Source organism: Rhincodon typus, chromosome 21 (genome assembly GCF_021869965.1).
Source record: "Rhincodon typus isolate 14 chromosome 21, sRhiTyp1.1, whole genome shotgun sequence".
NCBI classification, from domain to species: domain Eukaryota; kingdom Metazoa; phylum Chordata; class Chondrichthyes; order Orectolobiformes; family Rhincodontidae; genus Rhincodon; species Rhincodon typus.
Genome location: NC_063352.1, coordinates 43,032,405 through 43,050,986, shown reverse-complemented (window position 1 = coordinate 43,050,986; position 18,582 = coordinate 43,032,405). Strand labels below are relative to the sequence as shown.

General features: G+C 37.6%; 1 protein-coding gene across 1 annotated transcript in view; it reads left to right on the top strand.

Moving 5' to 3' along the window:
* meiob (meiosis specific with OB-fold) overlaps window positions 1-10,171 on the top strand; it is a 48,855-nt gene extending 38,684 nt beyond the window's left edge. Inside the window, exons 11-14 of the mRNA XM_020529601.2 lie at window positions 462-615; window positions 1,484-1,673; window positions 5,509-5,595; window positions 10,061-10,171. Coding sequence (XP_020385190.1) covers window positions 462-615; window positions 1,484-1,673; window positions 5,509-5,595; window positions 10,061-10,171 — 542 coding nt within the window. The remainder of the gene's footprint in view (window positions 1-461; window positions 616-1,483; window positions 1,674-5,508; window positions 5,596-10,060) is intronic.
* Window positions 10,172-18,582: the final 8,411 nt, after the last annotated feature.

The following is an 18,582-nucleotide window of genomic DNA, read 5'->3' as shown; positions in this document are numbered from 1 at the left end:
CCAGTGACATTACCATTACATCATTGCCACCCCTGTAAGCCTGTCTAGTTCCATATGTTAACCACTTCTGAAGATACAATATGTCCACATTCAAATTTCTGCTTTCCTCATGGTCTAGCATATTACAAAAGGTATGTGCTAATAAAAAAAAATTATGGACCCTAGGCAATGATTAAATGTGAAACACCCAAGTTGATACAACTGTTTATTTGTGCAGTAACTGTACAATGAAGGCTCTTTTTGCACACTTCTTTTTTTTTGAAGGGTTCTTGTTTGCATATTACATAGATATCTTAAAGAGTAAATTTAATGGCAGCTGACATTTTCTTTCATCTATTGAGCTATATGACTTGTTACACTTCTGTATTGTGCACTCCTTTTACTATTGTAGAAGAGGAACATTTTATACTGCTCAGGAATTATTTCACCATAATTTACTTATTTTCATTTTATGTTTGCAGTACAATCTATTGTGGATGTCTTCACTGTACAGCAGTTAAAAAATAAACCAATGGACAATGTTGGCAAGGCAGAACCTATCTATGGAATCATATATGCTTATATTAGTATGTTTAACATTGATTCTGACAATTCAAAGATAATAAAATCTAAATGGTAAGAATTACACTAATTTTAATTTTGTATACTAAAGATGCACAATTTTATGTGGTCCTGTACATAACATATGACAGTCATGTTTTACCTTTAGTCTTGACAGAAAATAGATGTATTGTGTATATACATAATATTTGCATAATTTTTCTATGTTGAGTAGTCACAATTTGGTAACAAATGTTTACTGGATGCAAGGATTTATTTTGCAATTTATCAACAATATTGAATTTGAAAGTATCTTCTCAATAGAAATGACAAAGTAAGGAAAAACTCAAATGATGCTAGAAAGCAAATAATATTTTGGCCAAAAGCTTCCAATATTGGGGAACATTTTTCACAACTGAAAAAGTCCTGCAACACACATGCTGACAATACTTAGACAGGAGGTTTTAACTCCTGTTGATTTTATCCTACCCTGATTGCTGCATGATTCCCTAGCACAGTGAGATAAGTTGACCATATTCATGCAAACTAGGGCACTTTACCCTATACATGCCCTGCTTTTTAAATGGGTTTATTTCCTGTTTTCCAGCTCAGGAGCTCAGCGCCATGTAAGTTAGCTGGTGTGTCAGTGCTCTCTGGAGGATCTGAAATTATGAAACCAGAATGCTAGTTAAAATTGTGCAAAACAAAAAATGGGAAAAATTATTATGATCTGAAATTGCATAACTTGATTTTGAATCCAGAACATTGTAAAGTGGCAAGTTGAAAGATTATACGCTGTTCCTAATGTTTTAATTAGGTTTCATTATGACAGTGTTCAGGCTGGAGCAGGGTGCATAATTAAACAGTAAGCAAGAATTGTAAAGTTATTTTGTGTTCCATATTTAATGGGAATCCTAAATGCATAATTCTGTGTATATCAAAGTGGCAGGTGCAGATTTTTGATTGATGTTGGTTCGAATGTATGCACAAATCCTTCCTGTTCATCTGGCACACTGAGTCCCTCAAGTATCATCACCAGTTTTGATTTCTGGGTGGATGTGTCTGATCATACTGGTACTCTTCAATCATGTAACTTATCAGGAAGCACAGCTGAAAAAACTCTTGGCTATACAGTAAGTAGCTGGGACATGGGAGTTTTGATTAAAGTTGCAATATAGCAACTGGTAGAATGCACTTTTTTAATATCCAGTGGTTCACAAATTGGGGTCTGTAGAGATTATCTATGTACTGTGAGAAATAACATAATTTTTGAGACATGGGCCCACCAGTTTTGTCAATATTTGTAAGTAAATATCTGTCTACTAAGTAAATTCCCAAAACTTTGTCTACATGCTGCACTTTCATATTGAGAATTATATAGAACTATAATTTAGATTGGGTTGGGGTGTTGACGTAATATCTCTGATTGCTAATCTATTTGAGAAGGGAACCTTTAACCAAAAGAGTTTGAGAATCACTGCTTTACTGCAATGTAAATTAACAATGAACTTCAATTGCATTGGCCACGCCATCCAGAAGTTTTACATCTCTGGACAGACAAAGAACGGTAATGTAGAAAAATTGGCTAAACTCAAAACAGTAGCATTAAAACTGAAAGAAATAAGTCATTTTTTAAAACCTCTTATAGATGCAGGTAAAAATTAAAGACTTTATTTTGTAGATTGTTTCTTTAATAAATTTGTGTTTTGCCTGTTTCCTTTCAAAAATATTGCATTTACACATTTCATAGTTAAAAACAGCTCTATATTAATTAAGAATCAGAGTGGATATTTCATTTTAACACAGTTAGCTAATTCAACTTTTCAATTTTGCTGTACCTGTGAAAATAGGATAGCACTTAAAAATATGTTACCGTCCATACAGAAAAGCAAATAAAATGCAATTTCTTTTCTTTCTGTGGATCATTAAAGGATTGCACTATCTTTAAAAAGTCAAAGAAGTATATAATAAGAAAATATTTGTGTTTTGTATAGGCACATATTACTATCTTAAATTATAGCTAAAACAAGAATATCAAGTGTCCTTATTGAAGTCTAGATTTTTAACTTTGTATTTATAATAAATTCATAATAAAATTTAGTTAGCAATATCATAAAACAAACCTTTAAGGTAATTTTGATTTAACGTGCTATTACTAGTTTTCCTGGGTAAAGACCACTTTGAAATGAGAATTTTCCCACAAAGACGAAGTTATTTTATATTGGAGTCCGAGCCACTATTGTTACCCAACGCAGAATGTGTTAAATATAGTCTGATAACATAATGCTACAGTGTTGCATATAACTGAGAGACTAAAGATGATGATCCCAACTGCACTGCCAGTCACATTCCTTAATCAAGGAATTTCATTCATAGAGTCATACAACATTGAAACAGACCCTTCGGTCCAATTCTGCCTCGCTGACCAGACATCCCAATCTGACCTAGTCCCATTTGCCAGTATTTAGCCCATATCCCTCTAAACCTTTCCTATTCATCTACCCATCCAGATGTCTTTTAAACGTTGTAATAGTACCAGCCTCCACGAATTCCTCTGGCAGCTGATTCTGTATACACCCCACGCTCTGTGTAAAAAAAAAAAAAGAAAAAAGCTGCCCCTCAGATCCTTTTTAAATCTTACCCACCTCATGTTAAAACTCTGGAATCAATTTGGCGAATTTCCTCTGAACTGCTTCAAATTCATTATATCCCTCTCTTTTTAAATTAATTCACATTAATGAATTTAATTAATTAACATTCATGTTATTAAAGTTATCTAATAGAAGGAAAGAAAACTGCAGCCCTTAAGTAAATGTTGTGCTGGTTCAATCACTCTATTGCAGGTGTATCTACAAGTTATACTATCCATATATGAGAAATTAAACAAAGAACATACAGATGGCTAGTCATAATTGTTGCTATTTGTAATGTGGTTTCTTTAGAAAGTTCCATGAATAAGTTTTAAATGATTGATAATATAAAATTATGTTAGTCATAAAATTTGCATTAACTGCATGTATATCAGATAAGGTTCGGAATTATATCCAGCCGACTAGTAATGTATACATTAAAAAGTACATCACCAGTAGCTTGGACTATTTTTCAAATTCCAGAACATTTATTAGGACATTTCCAATTCCACTACTGCCCACTAGTGGTCAGTATTCTTTGTATGCTGGCTTCTGAGTAATAATTTATCGTCATTTTTTTCTAATACAATGACAATAAATTGTTTTATGGACATAGTAAGCATTTTATAGAATACTTAAACACTCAATGCAACTAAAAACATAACTAGAAGTTTTTTTAAAAGCTGTAATTCTGAAATTATGCACGTGAACGTTTTGTAAACAGCAATGTAACTCATTTCCTTGCTCAAATGGGAAAGATTTAATATTAACCAGGCTGCATTGTGGAATACTTTTAACTGTAGCCATTCCCCACACATAGAATATTGTGTTTTTACACAAAAGTAGATTTGATATTTGACTTTCAACAGAAAATGATATTTCTGTATATGTATGAAAATAGTTATGCTTTTAAAAAATAATTTTACACCTAATATATTTTTCATTGTTCTGATTTAAATTTCAATTACTCTAAAAAGGGATGAGAATCTAATTTATACCTAAACCATGTTCTTATTACTTAGTAAACCAGATTCATTTCCAAAAAGAAAAGTTATTTGGCGATAGCTCTCCCAATGTCCTTGCCTTTGTCCTGGTTTGAAACCAATTTCATTTATGATTTCCCCAGTTTTGATGAAAGGTCATCAATTTGAAACATTTGTTTTTCCAAGGATGGCCTGCTACGTATTACAGCATTTTTTGTTTTCATTTCACACCTAACACTGAAACTAAATATAAAACTTCATGTGTTTAATTTGCATTACATCAACAGAAGCGATATAAAGCAGATGTACTGCAATTAAATCTGTGCAATTGCAGTAAAAGGTGCAGCACTGTAGTACTGTGGATCTGTCTAGGTCAAGTATCAAATTACAGATCCTCACCTAGAATTTACTTGGTTCAATGTTTTAATTGCTTACCCTTGAGGATCCATCACACCCAGATTTCTTTCTAATTTGAGGCTACTTAGGAACAAGCAACAACAGTGTCAGTGCGAATAATGCAGCTTCAAGAATAACGACGCAATGCAGGAAGAAATGTAATGATCTATGAGTTAACAAGTTTGGGAATTTAGTTAACAAATGGTGTACCCTAATAATCACACCACAACCTATTGTTCTATTCACTGTACCGCCATCCCACACCAACAATTAGTACTCAACCCTTCAACTCATGTTTTATCCCACTCTTGCAAACTTAAAACTATTGTAAGGAATTTGAAGATGAGTGACTTTGAATGACACAGGCTCAGAAGGCAAAGGCAAAAGACTGAATGGAGGTCAAAGCATTGAGGACCTGAAAGTAGTGCTGCAGGAAGTTTAGTGACCTCATGAGTTGCCAAGATCAATGAATGTATCTTCAATTACTATTTTCTACTAACTGTACTAGCAGCCTCAAATGTTGCATAATTTAGCTCGCCACAGCACCTAAACATTCACTAATAAACCTCACACCCCATGCAAGCCAATATGGTGCTCAACAACAGGCAGCAGGATCTAATTAGAAGCCTGCCTGCAATGATCTAACTCCAATGAGGGAGTACAGTCATTAGGCCAGCCATTATTGAGGCCATGGCCAGCAGCTCGGCTGAAAGTATTGAAAATGACAGTACTTAATATCTAATCCTCTTCACAGCCCACCATCCATTATCCTATTCTCTCTGGCGCTTCAAAGACTTGTAGCACCTTTGAAAAATTCACTAATAAACCCAATTACTTGCATGGGAGTAATTGAGAGAATGACCTTTATTGTATTAAATTATGGCATATAACTATGAGGAAATTTACTGTTAATTAAAACTACAAAACTGTAACTGTGCATCTCATGCTATAATTCCTAGACCCATGAGTTTTGCAGTTTAACAGAAGAGCAGAGGACATCATTAAAATGGAAATTCCTTTTGGAGAGGTGCAAGATTTATCTAAAGGTTTGGATTTTATTCTTCCTTAATTATGCCTTCTTTTATATTTTGCAGCATATTACATACAAAAAAGTCATGCTATTTAACATAAAACGAAAGAATATTTTATAATTGCTGTAGCGCAAAACTGCCTCCTGTGAAGGAACTACTCAATGTTCATGGTAGCCTGTGTACACTGGTCATATAATCACTACATAAATGGCAAATCCATTTATGGTAATGGGTTAAGTAAGTCAGACTTCATGAAGTAATCCACTTTGAATCCACAAAGAAAGAATACGGGAAAGGAAATCTTCAGTCCACTTCCTCCATGCAAGATATATCCTCATCTTGGTCCAGGGGTGAAAACTCTTCTACAGTGTTCCAACAAAGGGACAGCAAACCAGAACAAATCAGATTTGCCAATGCTGAATATTGCAACACAGTGAAATTAAAATATTCTTTGTTTGATCCTTCTTCCTATGAGACCTTCTCCCCCAAACTCACCTTTTCCTCCAGAAAGAGTCCATTTGACAATACAGCCTGCCCTGCTCAGTGCCTTCCCTCACTTTTGCCACCTGCTGCTTTGGTACACAATTCTTGAGATTTGCAGTCCTGGCAACACAACATAACATTTCCCAAGCAGTTGCATGATTAGCAGGTTCACTTGTGCCATGATGGGTGCACTGGTTGTTTCCATGTTAGTGGCAGCAATCGCTTCTTGCACCAGTCGACTGGGTAAGTGATAAGGGATGAGGTGATATCCAGCATTCCTTGTAAGGACCTTCTCAGCCTCTTACCTGTACGGATACCTTCCATCTGATCTGGTGGTGAATCACTCACATTGGGATTTAGCTTGGTTAGGTCTCTGGGAGTCTTACGTTGAATCTGCCTCAGTTTCTGCTTCTTGGTAGGTCTTCCTTGTATCATTTTCCAGGACAGGAGAAAGTCTCCTCACATAGGATGCAGCCCTTCAATTCACAACTCACAGGTCACTGCAAGATTTCTCATCATGATTTGGCTCCACTTCACTCAAGCCAGCACACACCAAGACTTCAGGTTCTGCAATACTGCTGATTGAGCTATTTGCCTCCACATCATCCATCAGACTTCTGGTCTGAAGCAACTCCCCACTGTGAACCATTTTCTGAGGATGCCATCCAACTATCAGTTCATTAACATAGGCAGTTTTCAGCTGCTTGGTGAATGTGTAGTTCAGGGTCCCATTCATTCTGCATCTTATTCAGATCCCCAATGTTCTGACAATGGAGGGATACTGTTGTGCCATTTGGAAAGGCAGTGCTGTCAGCCTTGCAGTTATTCAATGTTTTCCTTCTCCCTCTCAGTCCTGTTGGAAACCATCTTGAATGCCTAGCTTAGCCTTGTGTGAAGCTCAGGTATCCACTCATTGACCTGCCCATCTCCAATGAAAGGTGTGGTGAGCTCAAGGAGAATGTTCATAGGAAGGACTGGGTCTTGTCCAAAGAAGAGGTAGCAAGGAGAAAAGCCTGTGCATGAATGTGGGATGCTACTATAAGCTTAAAACATATTTGGGCTACTTGTGTTTACTCTCAGGAGATTTTTTTTTTCCTTTATTCATTAATGGGATGAAGGCATTGCTGGCTAGGCAGCATTTATTGTGCATTCCTAATTGCCTGTAGGGGAGTTAAGAGTCAACCACATTGCTGTGGAAATGGAGTCACATATGGGCCAGACCAGGTAAGGATGGCCGTTTCCTTCCCTAAAGGGCATTAGTGAACCAGATGGGTTTTTCCAATAATCGGCAATGGATTCACGGTTATCATTAGATTCTTAATCTCAGATATTTATTGAATTCAAATTCCCCCATCTGCCATAGTGGGATTTGAACCCAGGTCTCCAGGATGTTATCTGGATTGACAGTCCAGTGATAATACCACTAGGCCATCGCCTCCCCATGAGTGATAGTCATGCAGAGTATGAGTGAATTGTTCACACTCTGTTAGCCTGTAAATGATAGGGAATGGTGCAGCTTTAATCAATGACACAGACTTTGTACAGTTCCTTTGCTCTCGAAGTTGCACCCATGGTCACTCTGAATCTGACACACAACACCGAAACAGTCAAATCAATTGCATATTATCACTCTAGAAATAAATGAACCCTTTTGGTCATGTGGGAATGGCCTGCATGAACTTGGTGAAAACATTTATGAGGATAAGAACATGCTCAGTCCCATTAATACAAGGATCAAGGACTGTAAAATCCATTGCAAGGACCTCCAGAGGTCTCTTGGTGTGCAGGGATCTCGTTGTTATGAACAGGCCCTGGGTAAGTTCCAGATGTGACAGAACTGTTAGGCTCCTAGTTGAGGAAGGATGGTTGCAACAAGGTTAATTTATAAAGAATCCCTTCTCTTTTGGGTACCTTTCTCCCAAACCCAAATAAACTTAGGTTTTGAAAGTAGCCAATTTAAATACACTTTGAGTCTAGAGCCATACAGAACCAAAACAGATCCTTTGCTCCAACTAGTCCATGTTGGACATAGTCCCAAGCTAAACTAGCCCCACCTGCCTACTACTGGTTCATATCCCTCCAAACCTTTCCTATTGATGTACCTATCAAAATGTATTTTAAACATTGTAATTGTACCCACATCCACCACTTCCTCAGGAGGTTCATTCCATACGCAGGAACATGGGATTTCTCAGGCATATAGGCATCAGGAAAGCTAGATTACCTGGCATTCTAAGATGTGGTACCAATGACCACAGATGACTTGTATATTGATGGAATGGAATCTTTTTCTGTTCATGAAGTCAGCTGCAAATGATATGGTGTTCTCAATGCAATGGGCGTATACTCTCAGGCACCCAGTCGCTGGAGTCTGCTGCTGGTCTTGGGCTTGCTGGCACATTTAGTTCTTCTCTGTTTCTCTGCACCTCCATTGCACTGTGGTAATAGTGACAATAGCCCTTGCTATGGTGGGATCCAGTGAATCTGTGTGGGGAACATCAGAAACAGAACAAGTCTTTAGTAGTGTGAGCAGTCAGAATTCATATCACTCAAAAGGGATGGTTTAGCATAGTCCTCCATATAGTGGGACATGTAGTCCAACGAGGAAGTCTATGAAATGCCTTCACGTGGACCTTAGATTTCGGGACTTTATTCTGATAAATGTAGCAAAAGCCGTGTCACGTAAATACAGTAGGTGATCTTAGTTGCTATATGATTACTGATACCTTGGCAACACTCCACATCATTCAAGAAAGGCAGCATTGTGCGTAAGAGATTTGGTGAATTTCAAGATGGGAGGAAATCAGTACCACTTAGACTAACGTAGAAATAAGCAATTTTCCCCATCGAGTCTGTTCTGATGTTCAGTGTGATCATGGCTGACTGATAATCCTTAGCTCCATTTTCCGATCTTTCCTCCATAACCCTGATTCTCTTATTGATTAAAAAAAGACATCTCTGCTTTAGTGCACTAAATGAAAGAGCCTGTACATTCCACAAATAAAGATTTCCACAGATTCACTATCCTCAGAGGAAATTCCTCCTCATCTCTGCCATTAATGGACAATGCCTTACTGAGATTATGCTCACTATTCTAGACCCTCCTCTAAGGGAAAACAACTTCTCAGTTTCTACCCTGTTAAGTTCCCTAAGAATCTTATATGTTTCAATCAGGTCACCTCTCATTCTTCTGAACTCTAATGAGTCCAGGCTCAACCTACTCAACCTTTCCTCATAAGAAAATCCTTCCGTACCTGGATCAATCTAATGAATATTCTTTGCACTGCTTCCAATACCAGAGTATCTTTCTTAGATAAGGAGATTAAAAACTGCTCACGTTATTAAAAAAATTGTCTGATTTTTAAAATTTTGTTTCAACATTACGTTTGTATATAGGAATTTCAGTTGCTGAAAAATTAGCAGTGAAAAGAATTCTGAATGCAATTTGAACAATTTGTGGCCTTATTGTGTAATCGCTTCCACCAAGACATAGCATTGCTGCAGCTGTGAAGATGACCATCGTAATACATTTTCATACAACTAGTTTATTCCAAGCCATCATATGGGTTAAATGAGTCACTCAACTATGAATATGTTACGCTAGAACCAAAATATTGTAAGATCTGGAGGGAAGCTCTTACGCTCAAAATCTACAGAGTATTTCGAGTATTTTCTGTTTTTATCTCAGATTCCTAAAGTCTGTATTAATGTGATTTTGTATGTATATTGCCTGGTATGCAAAATAAATCTATTCTTTAACTTCTGATTTTGGTTTTCCTATTTTACTATGTCTCTCAATAAAAAGTTGTGAAGCCACTAGATTCTCATTACTTAGCTAAGAATAGTTTACTTTAAGCATCCTAACTCGAAATACTCTTGTAGATTTTGAGCGTAAGAGCTTCCCTCCAGATCTTATTTATTAATCAATACAAATATTCACTGCTACATGTTTTTATCTCATTATAAAAATGCTTTTTTTTCTTGTCATTGTGTATAGTTACTTGCATCAGGCAGTGCAAGAAATGGTGTGAGAACAAGCCTACTTTCCTGCAAAGTAGCTGATCCTGAAGAGGCCAGTCAGACTTTGTCCACGTTAGCAATTTTCTGAAACAGTTGCTAATTATATTGATGATTCCCTTGGAGCTCAAATAATTATGCAGAAGTTCTGTTGTCAGTTTATTTGGACTAATTAGTCTTTAGATAATTTTTTCCATTATTTTGTTGTTGCAAAGACTTATGAAACATCAGAATATCCAACAAAAAATGTTTCTGTCCAATCAGTTTACAGTAAATGTATAACAAGAAAACAGTGTGACCAAGGTGAAAAATATTTTACTTACAGGAACTTGCTGTCATTCTTTCTAAGTTCACATATTGCCTCAGACCTCAATAGTTTCCTTACAGTCGCCAGACTTTGTTCAATCTGTTATCTTTTTTAAATACTACAGCCTTTGAATTATTTTCATTGATTTTAGAACATTTGCAAATCTTCTAGTTGAACCTTATCAATGTATCGTCCTCTTCTGTGCTGTCTATAATTAACAAAGGTATCCTTTATAACAAAAAAGAATTTAAAAAAAAGAAAAAATTAAGATGAAAAATGCATAAGGGAGAAACATAAAACAGTGTTTCACTCTTGTGTGTCATCCATAGCACAATATTTTGTACATACCCATTAGATCTGGCATAAGGATTCGAACATCCAAACACTAGGCAGTTAAATTTTCAGGTTAACTCTTGTTTTCTCTCACAGAAACTGCCAGACCTGCTGAGTTTCACCAGCAATTTCTGTTTTAGTTTCAGATTTCCAGCATCCACATTTCTGTGTTTAATGTCAGTTAACTTATTTGGTGATGTCACAATAACTACTTGTCACCTTAAAGACCTTTGGAATTTGTCAGTTTATATTTTAACTGATAAAACAGTCAGTGATTTCTGATATTAGGTAAGTAAAACATCTCTATTGTAAAATCTGCTAGTTCTTTATTTTAACAAGATAGTGCCTTTTGGACAGTTTAGCAGCATAGTTTTCTCTGATCTAGTGTTTTGTCACTGAAAAACATGTTTTGATAATATTGATAGACTTTACTACTTGACAGTTGGTTGTTCTGAACACTGCTGTGTTTTAATACCAAGTTAACACTTTTTTATCGTCTTGAATGTGTTGTAATATTACAATGTAAATGTAACTCCAAAGTTAACTTGGGCATTTGATATCTAAGGCATTAAATACAACATGTGTACAACAGCCAATAAAAATTAGATTTTTGTGGAGTTTCACAGGTTTCCACCTACATCTCTGATACTGAAATAGAACTCTCCAGGGAATAATATATACCTTTGTCTCTGAGTAGAATGTAGCTTGTGTCCAACCTCTCTGAATTTGTGCTTACTATGTAATCTCCATCGAGAGTCACATATCCTTATAATAAAACTAGAAAGTGTTAAAGAAATTCAGCATCTGTGGAGAGAGAAACAGAGTTAACATTTTGAGTCCAATGATGCTGTTTCAGCACTTTCCATTTTTATTTCAGATCTCTAGCATCTGTAATAGTTTGCTTTTATTTCTGAAATTATTCTGGAACACAATTTTTCCACCTCTTTCTGTAAAAATTAAAAATCCAATGTCTGCAAATACTTCATGCAACTTTTTCAGCTATACGTCTGTTTAAATTTATGATGAAAATAGCCTACATAAACTTACCATATTGTAATTACATCCTAAACCCTAATAGCAAAGCTACCACTTTTCAGAGTGTAGTTATATTGTAAACATTTAATAGGTTGTATCCATTATAAATGGAATGAGGTTATAGTGGAAAATATAAAAATAAGTACAGAATGTGAAGACTGTAAAATGGGGACAATTAGATCTGTTTGTGTAGGCACAATTACAGTATCCCCTAGCCTCCCGCCATCTGAAATCTATATTTAAAGTGGTGACAACCCTGCATGGTTAATAGACTAGAACCATACAACACAGGAGCCCTTTCCCCAACATTGAAGGAGCTATATCCAATTAGTTCCCAACCACTTCTCTTCCTGTATAATTCTACACATTTTTATTTTCAATTAAATATCAAATGTTCTTTTCAGTTACTATTACATTAGTTTCCTTTCCTTGTCAGGCAGTGCATTCCAGAACATGAAACCACTGTGCATCAAATGATCTGACCCAAGCTCACTCTGGTTTTTCTGCCAATTATCAAAGTATCAAAAATAAATACAGTTTGACAGTAACAAAAACAGAAATTGCTGGAAAAGCTCACCAGGTCTGGCAGCATCTGTGAAGTAAAATCAGAGTTAATGTTTTGGGTCCGGTGATGCTTAAAACTCTCTTGCAGTACATGAGTTTTGTTTTGTAACAAGCCTAACCTATGAACACAGTTGTTGAAGTGTTAATTGTCAGCGTCAGCTTCAAATATGTCATCTGTGGCCAATAAATTAAAATGTTGGTACAAGTGTTAAAACTATTGGTCCGTCTCAAGATACATGACAATTTCCTTGTGCTGAAAATGCTGTAATAGTTGTAAATTTCTGTTGTATGTTAATCTCAAAGTAACAACATGCTTTTTCTGCAGCGAGGTAGTTCCTGAACATTTGTAACTTCTCATGATTTATGTAGATGATTTGTGTAATTTTGGAAAACGGATATATTTTCTATTGCCAACTTTGAGGAAAAAACTATGGTAAAAATATGAACAATACACTGGTTTCATTTGTGAACAATCCATAGGTTTATATTTCTTTGCACTTGATGTTACTATGTGGGTAATCTTCCCAATATTCAGCTCCTTAATATTTAAAATATTAATATTGTCTTTCATACAATTTCATGTATTTTAGCCTGTTAATTTCAATGCATGCAGATGGTTAGAAATGTTTATTATACAGAACTATTTTATACACCTTTACTTGTTCAGGCCTTTTGTTTTTCATCATATTGCCCTGTTTACTTTTTAAGAAGTTTTGTACAGATTTTGGTTGACATAATGTTGAGAAATGCCAGTCCGGCCTTACGTTTAGTCATTGAGTCATAGAGCTGTACAGCATGGAAACAGACCCTTCAGTCCAACTGGTCCATGCCGACAAGATATCCTAAATAAATCTAGTCCTGTTTGCCAGCATTTGGCGCATATCCTTCTAAACCCTTCCTATTCATTTACCCATCCAGCTGCCTTTTAAATGTTGTAATTGTACCAATCTCCACCACTTCCTTTGGCAGCTTATTCCAGACACACACCAACTTCTGCATGAAAAAGTTGCCCCATAGGCCTTTTTAAATCTTTCCCCTCTCACCTTAAACCTATGCCCTCTAGTTTTGGACTCCCCCACCCATGGAAAAGACCTTGGCTATTCACCCTATCATTGCCCCTCATGATTTTATAAACCTCTATAAGGTCACCCTCAGCATCCAACGCTCCAGGAAAAATAGCCCCAGCCTATTCAGCCTCTCCCTATAGCTCAAACCCTCCAACCCTGACAACATCCTTATAAATCTTTTCTGAACTCTGTCAAGTTTCACGTCTTTCCTCCAAAGTGCAATTTTATCACATTATATTATTGGTTCAGCTCCACTCGTCCAATATAGCCAAAGTAGCTTCAGAAACTAGTTGATGCTGGGTTTCTGCGCTTCATCTGATATTCAAATGATTCACAGAATAACTTTCAGTCATGCATCTGGAAATTTTAAATTGTAGTTCAGACAAGTGAATGTATGGTCACTCTTACAGATCTTTCCATTGGGGGACAACAAAAAGATCTGCTTAAGGAAATTCTGTTGAGTGTTAGAGCAGTATGTCCAGAATATAGACCTATTCCCAACTTTAGTGCATTGTTGGGTAGCGACAGTAACACTGCATTTCTGCCAACTAAAGTAAGTATTTTTGACATTGTATCTAAGTGGCTGATGCTTACTATATTTGGGCCCAACCAGGCTCAGTGGGCCTTATATTAAATCTCCTCCCAGCCCAGCTTGACAGAATCCAGATGTTGAAGGAGCCAATTTTCTTATTCACAGAATCTGGGTACCACTGCCTAGGCTATCATTTACTCCCCTCCCGAATTACTTTCGCTGCCTTCTTAAACTGCTGCAGTCCATTTGGAATTTCATAAGTTCATAAGAAGTAAGGGCAGAATTAGGCCATTCAGCCCATCAAGTCTGCTCCACCATATGATCAGGGCTGATATACTCCTCACTCCCATTTTCCTGCCTTCTCCCTATAACCCTTCAACCCATTACTAATTAAAAATCTGTCTAACTCCTCCTTAAATTACTCACTGTCGCAGCATCCATTGCACTTGGGGTAGTGAATTCCACAGATTTACAACCCTTTGGGAGAAGTATTTTCTCTTCAACTCTGTTTTAAATTTGCTACCCCTCATCCTAAGACTATGACCTTTCGTCCTAGAATGCCCCACAAGAGGAAGCATCCACTCCATGTATATTTAATCTATATCTTTTACCATCTTGAATACCTCAATTTGCTCTCCCCTCATTCTTGTAAATTCCAGAGAGTGTAGGCCTAAACTCTCTCTTCATACAACAAACCCCTCATCTCTGGGATCAATCTCGTGAATCTCCTCTGAACAGCCTCCAATGTCACCACATCCTTCTTCAAATAAGGGACCAAAACTGTGCACAATACTCCAGGTGCAGTCTCATCAATGGCTTGTATATTTGCAAAAACCCTTCCTTACCTTTTATATTCCATTTCTTTAGCCATAAAAGCCAACATTCCATTCACTTTCTTTATTATCTGCTGTGCCTGCGTTTTAGTTTTCTGTGACATGAATGAGGACACCCAGATTCTTCTGCACTGGAGTACCTGAAGTGTTTCCCCATTTAGATAGTAGGTCACCTTCCCGTTTTTCCAACCGAAATGCACGCCCTCACACTTATCCACATTAAACTCCATCTGCCAGACTTTGGCCTACTCTCCTAACATATCTATGAACATTTGTAACATTCTTATTTCCTCATTGATATTTACTGTCCTGCCTATTTTTGTGTCATCTGCAAATTTGGCTATAGTGCCTTCTATCCCTGTATCCAAGTCGTTAATGTAGATTGTAAATCGCTGGAGTCCAAGGACTGAGCCCTGTGGTAACCCACTTGTTACTTCTTGCCGCCCAGAAAAAAACCCATTCATGCCTACTCTGTCTTCCATCCATCAGCCAGTCACCTATCCAAGCTAATAAATTACCCCTAATTCCATATTATCCAACTTGTGAATTAACCTTTTGTGCGGCACCTTATCAAATACCTTCCGAAAGTCCAGATATATTACATCTACAAGATCCCCATTATCCACTTTGCTTGTTAATCTTCGAAGAACTCTAGCAAATTATCAAACATGATTTGCCCTTCATAAAATCATGCTGACTCTGATAGATAGTGTTTTCACTTTCCAAATGTCCTGATATTGCTTCCTTGATAATTGATTAAGAGAGTTGCCCAACAACAGATATTATGCTAACTGGTCTGTAATTTCCCACATATTGCTTGCCTCTCTCCCTTTTTGAATAGGGGCTTTACATTAGAATTTTTCCAATTCACTGGAACCTTTCCCATGTCCAGGGAATGTTCGAATATTGTAACCAATGGATTCACTATCTCTGCCACCACTTCCTTTAATACTCTAGGATGTAGGCCATCAGGCCTGGGGAACGTGTCTGCCCTCAATCCTAATAGTTTGCTGATTTGGTACACCAATAGCATTGTTAGGAAGCAAGTTGCAGGAATTTGACCTAGCAATAGTGAAGCATCATCTATATAGTTCCCAGTCAGCATGGAGAGCGGCTTGGAAAGGAATTTGCAGGTGTTGGTGCTGTTCGGGAGAGGGGAATGGTCAAACCCCTCTGATAATTAAACCAAAACACAAGCCCCACCTGTCATGATGGGAGTTGATGTTCACTTCTAATAGTTACCCCTGAAACACCCAGAGAAGCTTGTCTTTCCCCTCAATCTATTAAAAGCGTGGTTAAAAGAAAGAAAATCCCTAATCTCCACCTTACAAATACCAAAAAACAATTTATTTATTTAACCCTAACAACGAACAAATTAACAGAATTACTAACAAACTGAACAATTCCCTTCTAGACTACTAACTACTTCCTAACTGGTCTAAATTCTACTGGAATGCTGTTCAAATAAACCCAAGTCCCACTTGTACAAACTCAAGTTAATAAAACAATAAATTAAAACTTAATCTCTCCAAGTTCGCACAGTCTGTGTCTTCTCCGCTTTATCTCCAATCTTCCTTCTGTTGATTTCACATCATAAATGCCTTTCTTCCACTGATTCTGCTTTCTTGGATGTTTTATTCCACTTTAATATCTTCGGTGAGGACTTAGAGCTAAAATACTTTTGATAGGTCTTTTTAGAGAGCTCAATAATTTTATGTGAAAGCCAGGTTTGTATCTCAGATGATGGACTTGCTTTCACTGCAGCTGAAGTTTGGTTGTCCCCTCAGATGGTAGTTGGCTATTTCCTGATTTTCCAAATGCCTTCATCTTTATATCCATAATGACATCATAATATTTCTTATGTAGGATAGGTTCGATGTCAACATCATCAGTGTTTAAATTCAATTAGCTGTCTGTATCTCAGTGTTTGGTTTAAATTAATTGGCCAAATTTGTTGTCTTGGTAAAAGAAAAAGCTGTTTGTCCTTTCAATATAAACGTTTCAATTTTTGGGAACTTTCTGTACTGGCACCCTCTAGCTGCTGCTCACATACGTACTGGGCCTCCTCCAGTGTCACAATGATGCCACCCGGAAACTGGGGGAGCAGCACCTCATATTCCGCCTTGGGAGCCTACAACCCAATGTGGTCTCAATGTGAACTTTACTAGCTTCAAAATCTCCCCACACCCAGCCTCATCCCATGACCAACACTCCCTCTCATTCCCGCCTCCTTGACCTGTCTGTCTTCTCTCCCACCTATCCACTCCTCCCACCTCACTGACCAATCCCCACCACTGCCTACCTGCACTCACCTATCACCATCCCACCTACCTTCCCCAGCCCAACCCCCCCTCTCTATTTATTTCAGAACCCCCTTCCCCTCCCCAATTTCTGAAGAAGGGTCCCAACTCAAAACATCAGCTTTCCTGCTCTGTGATGCTGCCTGGCCTGCTGTGTTCCTCCAGCTCCACACTGTGTTATCTCAGACTCCAGCAGTGGCAGTTCTTACTATCTCTCACATACATTTTAAAAATCTCTAAGCACAGGAAAAAAAAACACCTTTTAAAGGGACAACACACTGCTTTTCCTCGCTATCATTTTTGCCAACAAATTCCAACTTCCTGCCTTCCATTTCATGATTATCCTATACAACATCGTAACAATGCTCCTTTGCATCCATTGCCCTTGTCCTTTCAGTTAGTAGAGGTCGTGCGTTTGGAAGGTGTTGTTGAAGCAACCTTGGTGAGTTACTACAGCGTAACTTGCAGATGGTGCATTCTGCTTCAACTGTGCATCTGTGGTGGAAGGAATGAATATTTAAGGTGGTGGATGGGGTGCCATCAAGTGGGCTACTTTGTCCTGGATGGTGTCAAGCTCCTTGCGTGTTGTTAAGAGTTGGATATATTCAGGAAGGTGGAGATTATTCTTTCATATTCATGATCTATGCTGTAATAGTTGTACCTATAATAGAACAGGCATTTACCCACTTCTTTCTCAGTCCAAACTGGCCAACTGCAGTTTAAAATTGCAGGCAGAAAGGCAACAGGAGCCAGTAGGATCCTTTTTAAATATGCACATTAGGCTGTGATGATATCTTGGGGCCCCTTCTGCTATTATAACTTGAAACCTAAGCTGGAAGTGCCTGCCAGAAACAGCGCCAAAAGAGAGACAGTAAAGCAAGTTGTTTTTTTTTAAGTTCTAGTTTCGTCCAGAGCAACCACAGGCATTTTTGTCCCCAGGATTCTCACCCTGCCCCTGAAATGCACTTCCTTACTTGACATGCAAGTGTCTGGCAACTACCTGCTTCACTTTGAAGAGCTGGCAAACACATGTCTCCAACTTCCCAAACATTTTGTTTGACAACAAGCATGTTAACAAGTCCTGGCTATTCACTCAAGTATTTTGAGTTATGTTTAGAAATGTTCTGTTTAACCATGCCAGTAGTGCCCAAAATCTATCAATAGCAACTTAAAACTGGATATCTTGCTTTCACATGTGCTGTCACAAGTGCTTTTCCACTTCAGTTGGCAGAAACACTTAACTTGCCCTTGGCATTGTCTTTCTCTCTGACAACTTAAACTCAGACATTTAGTCTGTATCAGTGAGTGCTATACTTGACTGCTGCTCTCATAATATATGTTGGGTGGTTATCCTAGCAAATGGGCCTGGGAAGAGTCTAAGTTTATCAATTATATATTCCACAAATTGGCATTTCTGGCTTCAATACACATTCAATGCCTATAGCCTTTGTCAACTTGTATGAAATCATGAGACAACAAGGTGCAGAGCTGGATGAACACAGCAGGCCAAGCAGCATCATAGGAGCAGAAA